The sequence below is a fragment of the Solanum lycopersicum genome, chromosome 3 (genome assembly GCF_036512215.1).
Source record: "Solanum lycopersicum chromosome 3, SLM_r2.1".
Taxonomy (NCBI): Eukaryota; Viridiplantae; Streptophyta; class Magnoliopsida; order Solanales; family Solanaceae; genus Solanum; species Solanum lycopersicum.
Window position 1 is genome coordinate 60,954,717 of NC_090802.1, and position 13,591 is coordinate 60,968,307.

Here is a 13,591-nt window from a genome sequence, read left to right on the forward strand (position 1 = left end):
AACCGACTCCATAATTTGTTCAACTTTCTCAAATGAAAAAAAACAGAGCTCATTAACACATCAAATTCAAATATTATACTTAAGTTTTTTCGATCGATGATTCAAAGATTTGATCGGAATGATCGCCGGATTTTGACATTCCCGGCGGTACATCCATGTGAGGGGATATCTCCGGCTACCCTTTTGAATTCTTTGATTATTCTATCTAGAGACATATGCAATTTCAAATCGAATTTTTTTGCGACTCAACGGAGGAATGTTCGGGAAATGATTAGGCAAGTGGGGATCCTCTTGATTTTTTTCGAGGAAATCCTGGATCATCTACCTAGTGATAGAGATTCCATTGTTCTTTGTTTTGCAGAACTACACACAACGTTTCAAAAGATTAACTTTTTATTAGATGATTGTACGCGTGAGGGGGCGAAAACATGGATGCTTATGAAATCCCACTCTGTAGCAAGTCAATTTCAAGTTTTGGTTAGAACTGTGGCTACTGCACTTGATGTTCTTCCTTTGAATTCTCTTAATGTTTCCAGAGAAATCAAGGAGTTGGTTGTAATGGTGGCTAATCAAGCACAGAGGGCGAAAATGGAGCTTGACCCGGAAGACGAAGAAGCTGTGAAGAGAGTAATTTTGCTTTTGAACCAATTTGAGAATAAATTTCAACCTGACCCCTGTGTAATCAAGAAATTTCTTGATTATCTTGATATCACAACCTGGGCAGAGTGTCACAAGGAGATTAAATTCTTGGAGGATGCGATTAATATCGAATGCTCGGAGAATTACGAAAGAGAAGTACCTATGTTAAGCAGTTTAGTTGGATTCTTGAGCTATTGCAGAGGAATTGTGTTTGAGGACTCTGTTTATGGGAACACTGATCAATCAGATGGATCATCCAATCTTGAAACTCTTAGTTGCTTGGATCCTGAGGATTTCAGGTGTCCCATTTCTCTGGAACTCATGACGGATCCAGTGACAGTGTCCACAGGGCAGACGTATGATCGCGCTTCGATTCAAAAATGGCTCAAGTCAGGGAACCTCCTCTGTCCCAAAACAGGGGAGACATTACAGAGCACAGAATTAGTACCTAATTCCTCTCTGCGGAACCTCATCCAACAATTCTGTGCTGATAATGGAATATCTATAGCTAAATCAAGGAAGAAGAATCATGATATATCACGGACTATTTTGCCAGGAAATCCAGCAGCTGCGGAAGCAATCAAATTCCTCTCCGAATTTCTGGCTTGCAGGCTGTATTTTGGTTCTGATCAGCAGAAAACCAAGGCTGCTTATGAAATTCGCTTGCTTGCAAAATCAAATATATTCAACCGGTCCGTGTTGATCGAAGCTGCAACAATCCCAGCACTCTTACAAATGCTTTGCACAAATGATACATCTATGCAAGAGCATTCAATTTCCGCCTTGCTCAAACTATCAAAACATTCCAACGGAAAGAAAGTGATCATGGAAAACAGGGGCCTGAATTCGATTCTTGGAGTTCTCAAGAATGGCCTAAAGCTAGAATCGAAGCAAATTGCAGCTGCGGTGATCTTCTACATCTCTTCACCTCGTGAATACCGCAAGCTAATAAGCGAAAATCCAGAAGTATTTCCAGCTTTAGTGGACTTAATCAACTACGGAACAAGCTGTGGGAAAAAGAATGCGATAGTTGCAATGTTCGGTCTATTATTGAGTTACAGGAACCACGAGAGAGCACTTGGTGCAGGAACAGTTCCAGCACTAGTCAATCTTCTAACTTCTTCAGATAAAGTTGAACTAAACACAGACGCACTCGCGGTTCTAGCTACATTAGCCGAAAGAACAGAAGGGTCTTTCGCGATTTTAGAAGCTTCAGCATTACGAGTAATCTTGGATCAATTACAGAACACAACATCTCGAGCAGGAAGAGAGTATTGTGTTTCCATTTTGTTGTCATTATGTGTCAATAGTGGCGCGGAGGTAATAGCCTCTCTGGTAAGAGAAAAGGCGCTTATGCCGCTTCTTTATTCACTTTTAACAGAAGGAACCAGCCAAGCAAAGAAGAGGACTAGGTCTCTTATCAAAACTCTGCAGAGATATTGTGAAACAAGCACTTCTAGGTTAGTGAGTGAAGTTCCACAAGAACAATTTATTGATGTAAGGTGAAAAAGGTCGAAAGATTTAATTTTAGAATACTCCAATTCAGCATGTAAATATACAGAGAGTCCTGAGTCAGTCCTGATAGTGTCTTGTGTCATGTTTAGCTCGTCTTTTTTTTCAGGAGCTAAATGTAGTATAGGTCATTGGATTTGGGAACTTATACTTTGAATAAAATTTGTATACAATTCTTTGTTGTGTGAGATTTTGATCTTTCGTGTAGATACTAAAATTTTGTTGAACATATTTGGACGTGTTTAATTCTAGATGAGATTCCACAATATGTTGTTGTAGATAAATATTTTTTGTGTGCATAACAATCGCTAGAAAAAAGATTGGATACTCAAAATATTTGTGCTGATTTAGGTCAGCTAACTAGGACGCGGTTGATGACATATAAGGTTACTTGATCGCTCGTTTAGTTTTGATAAAGAAATGAGTATTGATATATGACCACAAACGCAAAATATCCAGTAGTAGTATTTACGTCAACTTTTTATATAAAACCTAATTGTATATTACCATTTGTGTATTTGATAGCTAGAACTAGTACATATACAATATTGTGATCAAATTCCATATACACATAACTATATTGATGTGTATTTATAAATTTGTATATTTATGTATATTTAGTTTATAACTATATACAAATACAATACTTGATTATTTAAGGGAAACTTCCACGTCAAATAAAAATTTCATATTTGTATGCTATAACAAAGTTTGCATAATTGTGCTCCATAACAAACATAGAAACTGTATAATTCGCTATACATATACAGTTGAAGCAAATTGTATAAAACGAAGTGTATAAAACAAGAAAGAGAAAGACACTTGGGCAGAGAACTGTATAAAAACGAAGTGTATAAAACGAATTGTATTATCATAAGTGTATAGAACGATTATATACAATTTGAATTTGTATAAAATGAGAGAGAGAGAGAAAGACAAAAGAAACTTGACAAGGAATATACAATTGAATCGAATTGTATAAAACGAGAAAGAGAGAAATTAGATACAATTTGAAAATTGTATTAAACGAGAAAGAGAGAAAGGCAAAAGAAACTGTGCAGGGGAATATTTTTTATTGTATAATTATAAGTGTATTGGACGAAAATATATGTACTTGCATGTGTATATACAATTTTCTCACGCTTTATACAAACAAAAACACAATTTATACATTTCGCTTCTGTTTGTATAAGTGAGAAAGGCGAGGGAGGCGAGCGAGATTTGGGAGAGTGGCGAGCGAGATCTGGAAGAGGGGAGAGAGGGGAACAAAAATATATGTATTTATACAATTTTCTCTGCTTTATACAATTAGAAACAATTTTTATATACTTGTGTTTGTATAAAAAGTGAGGAAGCGAGGAGAGATTGGAGGAGAGTGACGAGCGAGATATTTTGGGAGAGAGGAGCTTGACAATTTTTCGCAAACGTTTGCTATGGAACACAATTAAATCAAACCCTAGCTACTCCATTTATTTTAGGTTATTAGCTTGCTATTATATACAATTTTCCTATTATTTAAACATATAATTACATATTTATACAAATACATTTTGCATATAATAATTAATTTGTATAAATTGTAATATATTTATGTTGATGGTTGTATAGGGAGTTAGATTCATATGTAAACATGGACCAAAAAATGTCCCTCGTATGCAGAGATCAAGCGTAAATAACACGATAGACTTTTTGTAATCGTTCAAGCACTTCTGTGAATCAACTTATTTTACACAATTAACTGCAATGAGACGATATTATATCTAAGCACAACTATTTAGGTGCTTTATGTTGCGGGAATTTTGCAATTATATTTGGTTTTGAATTGCCCAGGCAATGAGTCTAATTTTTGTTTTAATATTGATCAATCAAATAGGATACTTTGACAAGACTTCTATATCTAAAGTTGAATTTGCTTGTTTTAAATCATCACATTTATATACTGACAAATTTGTACATATACAATTTTTTTTTTTGATACAATCTCTTTCATTTATACATAGTATAAGACTTTTGTACAATTACATATCTACATATACATATATAACTTAAACAATATACAAATCTTACATTATATTCAAATCATACAAGTTAATGACAACAAACCACAACCTTTTTGTCGATTACATATACAATTCATGTATACATACACCACATATATACACAAAAAATTCACTAACAGGCAAATGGTTTCATACAAATCTGTTGAACAAACAATTCGAATAGATACAGAACAACAAAAACTACTCTATGGAAATTTCAATGATATGCTATACAAAACAATAATTTTTATTTTACTGTTCAAAATATAAATTTTCATTCAAAGAAACGTTCGTTTGACATTCAATATGTAAGAATATTGATCAATAAAAAGATAATTCATTTAAAAGCTCACTTTAGCCGTATGAGGAAAACAATTGTTATGATGTTCGTGTCGTTATAAAACTTCTTTTCTGAATAAATATTTGATTTAAAACGATTAGCTTGAATCATTGGATTAAAAAAAATCTTTTGTTATCATATATAGTGCTTATCTATCAATTTAATAATAAAACAAATTTTGTATTTATTATAAATTAAGAAAAATGTTATATTCAAAATTAATGCTCCATAGCAAAATTAAATTATAAATATAAACTATAGCTATAATGCATTATTTCCTTACATCTACATGTCATATATGAAATTTTTCCTATTGATAAATATCATTATTATCATGCACATAGACTATAGTAAATTTTAAGCATGAATATTTATCTATCAAAAAATATATAGATGTATATCTAAATCGTATCCACCAATTATTGTTATAACTTTAGGAGGAAAAATTATTAATATTTATACTATTTGCATTCACATACTTATTAATTTGGCATACTTATATTTTAAACGTCCAATATCATTATACATATATAACACTGTGTATAACAATCATAAAAACAAAAGTTTGCTCCTGAAGGGGGTAAAATACATATAAGAAAAAATACGGGGGATAAAGTGAAAAACATCATATATGGTTACGGCGCCGTTTGATCGTTGCCTCCCGTCCCAAGAAAAGCGTCGCAGTTGCTTCTATAAAGTTTCCTTTCACTGGAGAAAAAATCTAGATTCCAATCAACACCGAGCAACAAGCAAATTATTTTCCCTCAAATCTCTGTAAGTTTGATCTTCTCTATCCCTTCAGTTTTCAGGTAGAATTTGTGTATGCACTCCTGTTCTTCATTGAACGAAGCTAGGGTTTTACCATCTTCTGTCGTCAATTATACTTTCTCCAAGTTATTTGTTTGTTTATAGTTTATTGTATTTCTTCGTTTTGTAGGAAGTAGCAATGGCGACTGAACAACCAAAGCCAGCGGCTAAAGAGGTGAAGATGGATCTATTCGAAGACGATGACGAATTTGAGGAGTTTGCAATTGATCAAGGTGAGTAACAATTTTTCTTCTTTCTTGCTAAGAGTGAAAAATAGAATAAAATCAAATTGAAGTACCAGTTCGTATATTTACATTCTAGAGAGGCATTAATTGTATTATATAAGTTAGAATTTCTGCAAATATAAGGTCTTATGTGATATTAACCTGCACTTTGAATCAGGAAGGAGTTCGATTGTAGATAAGGTAGAATATCCCCTTGCTCTCTGCTTCCAACAAGGCTGTATTGTTGCTGTTGCTTTTGAGTTCCATGTGGTTTATTTTCTATTGTGATATCTCAAAATGTCTAGTGTAACTTTTGTTGATAAGAGCTGATATTTATGTTTAAAGATTAAACCATCTCCGGTCGAGCCAAATTTATTCTAACTTTGTTATGTAGTGCATTTTATTCCCTTCTAGAATTATGTGTAAGATATGCAAGTCAAACAAAATCCCAATGTCTCCAGCCCCGTTGAGTTTGTCCACACATATCTAGTATAAATCCACAAGTGGGGTTTAATGGTTTGTGGTAGGTTGTACGCATACCTTACCCCTACCTTTGTGAGTTGGAGATTTCCGTTAGATACTCAGCTTAAAAGAAATGTTACCAAAGCAGAATTGGAAGAAAAATATGACAACAAAATAACAAGATACAAAGCAAATGGGCAACACGTAGTTATACACACCGAAGAATAAGAGACTGCATGACTATTGACTACTAAATGACCTCTACCTCTCGCACTCTATGTGCGACAACTCTTGGCTACTTACTAGCCTTTATCTTAAATCTTGTCTTCCAAACCTTCCTAATGTGTTTTGGGAATTGAACACTTGCATTTTTTCTTTTGAACAGGAGGGAGGGAGGAGGAGTGCAAGTATTTTGTTAGGTTGGTCAAGTTGATTTTATCAGTTGATGAATAGCACATTGATCAAGGCAGTCTGTTATTAGATTAGCTATCATATAGACTTCACTACTACAATAATAACAACTATGCCTCAGTCCTGAACAAGTGTCATTCAAATTTTGATAAATAAAGTTATCTCATTTAATGATGTATACACAAGACATAATCCTCAAACAATGAAACTTTACCCAATTTTTGTTTATTGTATCTAGGTGCAAACCTTCACTAATTGTTTATTCACCCAACTAGAAAGTGAGAAAGCACGTGATATTCATTTGTTCTTACCAATAGCTAACTTCTATTGCCCCACCAGACATACTTATCGATGACCAAAAAATCCGTCTGGAGCCAAGCTATAGGACCAACTGTAGCCTCGGGATAATGAGTTCGCCCCTATACCCTTCTTCACTTAAGAACCAGATCTGTCTTCTTGAGGAATATCAGCATATCTTATATAATATGGTGACCCATCATATTCTATACAAACTGTAGTTATTCCTCAGGAAAACAACTCTCCCCATTATTTTCCAGACTCCGTTACATGGAATCATGGACATAAGTAGCGAGGTGCGTCTAAAGGTTGGATTCTTTTTTACCTAATCTTAGGATTCAGGAATATGGATCAATGTTGGAGTGCATGTGCTTAGGAATGACTAATAATGTACATATAGGTTGCAGTATTAAATTGAGATGCAAGTATAAATAAGTTCTTTTGAAGTACAAATTATTTTATTTGTATATCTCATACAATGTTTAAGCTTTTCAGATGTACCTATTGTGCGTGTGGGTGTGTGTTCATATATTGCAATTAAAAATATGTAACTATTTATAAATCCAAAAATCCAAGCCACCAGTGTGTCTCAGACATAGCTGTTGTCAACACATGCTAGGTGAGTTGACAAATTGTGGTGCATATCCCACACCCACCCTCAAATCTTGTTGGACACATAGACTAAGTAATGTTTGGAGGAGCTGACTTTTAAGGCTTAACGTTGAAGGAGGTCTCCAAATACTGATGGATTTGGGGCCTTCTTGATGATTTATGAGATCAATTTCACCTTTAATTTTTGTTGTCCTATTAAAATGCTATGGAAGGGTCTCTTCCTTAAGCTATCTGAGGATCATTTGCTTGCAAGTGTTCCTTTTTTAATGAAGGAATTTCGATTTTAAAGAGATCAAAACAATTTATGTCTTGTGGTATAATTTCTAAGACTCCTTTGGTTGGACAACATATTGACAAATGCTTGTGTTTGCTATGAGAAAAAAAACTAATGAGGTAATGGAGCTGGTAGGGAAAAGATGATGTCATTAGGGATCAAGTAATTTTGGTCTGTTTTCCTCAAAGATTTTACATGATGGATCAAGTAATTTTGGTCTGTTTTCCTCAAAGATTTTACATGATAAACCTTTGTAACATTCTCCTTAATACCTATCTCTGAGGAAGCTTGACAATAGTACAATTTCTGATCTGGTCCTTCTTTTTCTTTTGTCGTTAATTTTCCTCACAAAGTTAAGCATGGTATGTTATTTTCCAGTGGGTATAATTGAGATCAAGTAGCTTATTAAGTTAACATTCTTTAACCATGTTACCCAGATCCTTCCATGTTGAGTAAACAGTTAGATGAGTTGTAAAATTCCGTAACATCTTTTAGATATTGGTAGCAATTTGTGGTCACACTTGTGTCCTGATAACCTTGGTGTTTAAACTTTTGTATGGGTGTCTGAATTCTCGAATAGAGTTTTACCTTCTTTTTTGTATCCTTTTGTTTTATTCCTTTGAAAGGCAATGTGTCCTATGTTCTCCTTTTCCATTTGATGCATCTGTTGGAAAAGCTATTATCCTGATAGGACTCTAGGACAATTTTGCTGTTATTTTTTTGCCGAATCTTTGTGTAACATTTGATCATGATTTTCATATATATAATATAATTCAGAGTGGGAGGACAAAGAGAAAGGCAAAGAAGTAACCCAACAATGGGAAGATGATTGGGATGATGATGATGTGAACGATGACTTCTCTCTGCAGCTCAGAAAGGAATTGGAAATCAACACTGAGAAGAAATGAGCTACATTTGCCCATGAATTTGTTTTCTTCTCAATGTTGGACCATGTTATTTCTATTGTGGGTTCAGATGTTTCCCTATGTTTGTACTCCTCCTTATCTCACTGATAAAACTTAGTTTTCACCCTTCTTGTTGACATATGAGACTTGTGGCACACAAACTTGAATTTTAGTTACCTGTGCTCTTAGTTTGAGCAGAAAAATTTGAGTGGTGTTTGATTGGTTTTCCATTATAGGAGAATGTATCTATTCGTCGGGGGATTTGGTTGAAAGCCAAAATTTTACACTGAGCAGTGGTTGAGCCAACAACTTCCACTTGTCATAAGTAGGTTAATGCCTTTGCCCATAGTTGAAGGAGTTCCCTGAAAGGAATTCCATCAACTCTCTCACCATTTTCTCAACTTCTTCAGCTTCCACGAATCCCCTTACTTATCCATTTCTCGGCATAATCCTCAGTCCCACCCCAATTTCCTCTGTCACCATTCTTGCATTTAAGTGTTGTTCAGCCATGCCAAAATAGGAACTTTAGCAGGTATACTTTCCGAAAAAACAGAGTTCCATCCACAATGACTCAAAAATCCTTTGATGCTTATGTGATTCATCACCGCATTCTGATCTACCCATTCTTTAATTATCAATGCTCTGTTTTCCACTTTTTCACTACCAATGAAAATGGATTTGATTGATATCTAAGCAATGGGAACTGAGTGGTGTTAAATATAATACGAGATTAACTAATATCCACGGACGGTGGACAATTACTTATCCACCCTTGTTCAGTTTTACTTTATCCACGTAATTTTATTTTGATTAAACATATAGACAGACAATATTTTTCACTTTGTACCGTATGAAACAGTCGAGGATATTACTTTACTGTTATTATTAATTGATTGTGTCCATTTCTGGTGACTTTGTTGGCAATATTCAAGTCTCCCTTCAAATTTTCAAATAAGTCTGCTGATATTGACTCAAATGTAGCAATCTAAAATAGTAGCTATTATTCTTAGGAAAAGAAATAAAACAAACAAGAAAAACGAAGTTAATACCATAAGATTTTGACTTTACACGCCGCACCCATTAATGGGAGATTTAATTTCCCTTTATTACTGTAGGTGAAAGACTTGTACAAAAGGTGCCCACCTATTCTTGTAGCACAATCAACTATACCATAAACTATTGATTAGGTATAGAGTCGCATTTGTTGGAGAGTGATGAAACTTTTTCAAATAGAATTCAAATTCAGTCATAAAAAAACTATACGGTATACTCCTAATTAGATGATCAAATTAAGCACAACAATATGCTCAACAGGGAAGACCATGACCTGTAACTTAAACGAACTACGATTTCGATGGCAAATTAACAGTAATCCCATCAAGTTTTAATTGATTTCAAAGTTTTCGGGCGCAAGCATCATCAATTAAGAGGCCTAAAGTGGACCAAGATGAACCACCTTCTTTCATAGCTTCCTCTGCTTTTTCTCCCAATTCCTTCACTTTCTTCCTCACCATTTCTCCCTTTTCACCTTCCATTAACTCTATCACCATTTTCTCAACTTCTTCAGCTCCCACAAAACCCCTCACTGATCCATTTCTCGGCATAATCCTCAATCCCACCCCAATTTCCTCCGTCACCATTCTTGCATTTAAGTGCTGTTCAGCCATGAATGGTAAAGCCAAAATAGGCACTTTAGCACATATACTTTCCAAAACAGAGTTCCATCCACAATGACTCAAAAACCCTTTAATGCTTTTGTGATTCAAAACCGCATTCTGATCAACCCATTCTTTAACTATCAGTGCTCTGTTTTCAAATCCCTGTAAATGCTCCATAGCATTTTGTCTCGTCACCCATATGAAACATGTGTTGGATGATTCTAGACCCTTTGCGATTTCTTGCATTTGTTCTGCGGAAACTTCTGCCTGAGTACCAAATGCTACATACAAAACAGGCTGTTTTTCCGTCAATTTATTATTGAGCCATTGCATCCAGGTTTCGTCGGTTTGTGAGATCATGGCCCGCTTGGCAAGGCAAAGAGGTCCAACACACCATGATTTCGGCCAGAGATGTTTGTTGAAATAGTCTGCAAATCTTGGTTCTAGTTCGTAAAAGCTGTTGGTGATCATGCCACGGCTCTTTGAGAAGGAAATACCTGTTCAATCTCCATTTATGTGATGAGCAATTTTTTAGTCTATGGTTACCTTTCAATATTTCGAACCATCTACATTATGCTCCATAATTTAACCTCATAAATATTTAATAATCATATTCGGTCAAACACTTTATATCTACTTATTTTTAATCATTCTACTTTTGATAAAGTAATTCGTGTATGATCAAAATTTTAGGAGGTGTATGAAAGAAAAGCTAGTATTATTTTTAGTTTCTAAACCTCAAAAGGTCAATACTTCTATGGCTACTCAAGAATATTTATTCCCTTTTCTTTTTCTAAAATCTTAGTCAAAACACTTCAACTCTCTAAAATAAATATCACTCTCTCGTGACACGTTTCATTTTTTGAGAGTTAAGTAGTTGTGTATGAAATCTTTAAATTTTTTTAAATGAAATTTATGTATTTGTAAATTACGTAATAATACTATATGTCATAATAATTGATAATTCAAAATGTTAAAAGGATCTACGAAAAACACCCTATCAAATATAGATTTGTATGATCAAAATGAGAAAAAAAATGTCACATAAAATGAAACAGAGAGAGTAGTTTTCTTATAAAAATATTTGTACTTCTGAAACGGAAGCATCCTAATTAAGCTAGCGTTTGGCCATAGATTTCCAAATATTCTTGGCAAATATTATTTGAGTGAAAATTTGGGTGAAATTTCACCATGTGTTTGGCCATAAAATTTGGAAAATATACTTTACCTTTTTAGAAAAATATGATTTATACACACAAGTTTTAAAAAACTATCAAAACTAACTAAAAGTTTGTATTACAAGTCAATTGAATGTTCGTTACAACAATAACAAATAGTGTGACACTAAAGCAATGTGATAATTTGGAGTGAGTGCAACAAGAATTATTTCATACATCGTGAAGTAGACAAAACACATGACTTTGTTACCTAGAGCCAATTTTTAATAATTTTCATCAACAATCATATCATTATTTAATATTCACTAAATATTTCATCACTATTTTGATGTTCACGTAAAGAATTATGTAATACAACGCAAGCAACTACTAGAGAGGGTGTTTTTGTAAAAGATAAAAGATTGGAATAAAACTTTAATTTTTAAAATATCTCAAATAATGAGATTTGACCCAAATGCTAGAAAAAATTAGTATTTGAAAATTTGAAATATTTGCCAAAAATATTTATCAAATAATGGCGTGTTTGCCCATCTCCAATGAACATATGAAAAAGGGTCAGCGCGTATTAAAACAAATAAAATAAACATAAAACGTTGAAACATTATACTATATGATCAGCAAAAAAAAATTAGTTACCTTGCTCCATCATAAATTCCACAGCTGGACCTTTTGGCTCAAGGTCTCCAAATGGAGGTTCAAAATCATTTCTTGTGAGCTTTAACCATGGAAAACTCGAAAACGTAAAACACTCTTCTAGTGAAATAGTTTGAGCATGAGGACGTTCAATGCCAAGAAGTTGATACATAGTCGTGGCGAAAACGCTCATACCAAAGAAGAAGTACCTTGGGATACCGATTTTTTGGGCGGACTGTTGAGTCCACCCAAGAAATGCGTCAGATATAATACACGTAGGTGGATTTTGCAAAGCTGATAGAGCCTGCTCAAAGAGCGGCTGCATCAGCTTTGTAGCTCTAGCGAATGGATAGAAATAGGACATAGAAGGAAGCTTTTCAGTATTTTCAACGTTAGGAGGGATGTCATGTACGTCTTTAGGAAAAGGGAGTTCGATAACGGAGATGGATGCATCGCGTAGAAAATCGCGGATGGAGGGGGCGTTAACCGGGGTGGTGAAGATGGTGACGGTGATGAAACGGTGGCGTAAGAGGGTGGCGAGGTGGAGGAGAGGGATGGTGTGACCATGAGACATGAAAGGAAATATGATAAAGTGGGGTGATGCAAGTGTTTTGCCCATTTTTCTTAGTTTTTATTTTTTTGGGATTTGATTGATATCTAAGCAAAAGGGGTGATGTTAAATATATATACGGCATAACAATCACATCGCTAAAAAGTCTTTTTCTTAAATGGGCTTAAAAAATTTTAACTCTAAATTTTGAATTAGGCCAAATCAGCCCAACGGGCCTAGCCCATATTGACTGCTCTAGACATATGTACAACTTAATTTTTGATTTGGATTCAATGTATCTAAAAATATTTTATTTAGATTGAATAATATTTAATCAGCTATAACTAATAAAATCTATAATAGGATGGGGGCGGATTCAGAGGACAGGGATGAGGTTCTTGTTACATAAAATCGACAAGGTATTTAATTCCTTTTTCTATATTAGCTCATACACATTATGTTTTTAGAAAAAGGGAAAAACTTATAAATAAAAATATTTTAGTCAAATTCCTCTTAACATATATGAATATGTGAATTAATTCATTTGCTCAAACTTAATATATCATTTACTTTTGGAATCGAATGAGTTAAATTTGAGTTATGATTCAAACTTCAAAAGTCTCCAAATTTGATGAGAATATACGAGGAGTTTTGGAAAATAAATTACTCCCTCTAATTTTTTATTAAGTGAATTTTTTGGATTTTTTTTTCACTTTTGCGCTTTCATCTATTAAAACTTTATATTTTTTAGTAGATAAATTAGGCAATTTACAAAATTATATTTATAGTTTCACAAATGACAATAATGAAAAGTATTATTTAAATTGTGTCTTTAAATATTATTTTTAATAAATAAATATGATCCGACAGGTTAAGTTTATACTCTCTCTGTCTCTATTTACTTGTCTATATTTCCTCTTCCGATTGTCCCTATTTACTTGTCCATTTTGACAAATCAAGAAAAGATAAAAATAAAATTCCTATTATATCCTCATTTAAACTTCTTGAAATTTTTTTTCAAGTTTTAATTCATCATTTTTGAGACTATAA

General features: G+C 33.8%; 3 protein-coding genes across 3 annotated transcripts; 2 read left to right on the top strand and 1 right to left on the bottom strand.

Annotated features, from left to right (window-relative positions):
- LOC101249811 (U-box domain-containing protein 19-like) lies at positions 1–2,339 on the top strand. Its single transcript, XM_004236070.5, has one exon. The coding sequence runs from the start codon at positions 97–99 to the stop codon at positions 2,143–2,145; it is 2,049 nt and encodes a 682-aa protein (XP_004236118.1). The 5' UTR covers positions 1–96; the 3' UTR covers positions 2,146–2,339.
- A 2,744-nt stretch (positions 2,340–5,083) lies between these two features.
- LOC101249165 (protein DELETION OF SUV3 SUPPRESSOR 1(I)) lies at positions 5,084–8,725 on the top strand. The gene is made up of 3 exons (XM_010320615.4): positions 5,084–5,304; positions 5,468–5,570; positions 8,395–8,725. The coding sequence occupies exons 2-3, from the start codon at positions 5,477–5,479 to the stop codon at positions 8,523–8,525; spliced, it is 225 nt and encodes a 74-aa protein (XP_010318917.1). The 5' UTR covers positions 5,084–5,304; positions 5,468–5,476; the 3' UTR covers positions 8,526–8,725.
- An 816-nt stretch (positions 8,726–9,541) lies between these two features.
- LOC101248863 (UDP-glycosyltransferase 90A1-like) lies at positions 9,542–13,042 on the bottom strand. The gene is made up of 2 exons (XM_004236066.5): positions 11,995–13,042; positions 9,542–10,677 (listed from the first exon to the last, which is right to left on the bottom strand). Exons 1-2 carry the CDS (start codon positions 12,608–12,610, stop codon positions 9,917–9,919), a joined length of 1,377 nt encoding a protein of 458 aa, XP_004236114.1. The 5' UTR covers positions 12,611–13,042; the 3' UTR covers positions 9,542–9,916.
- Between the last annotated feature and the right edge of the window lie 549 nt (positions 13,043–13,591).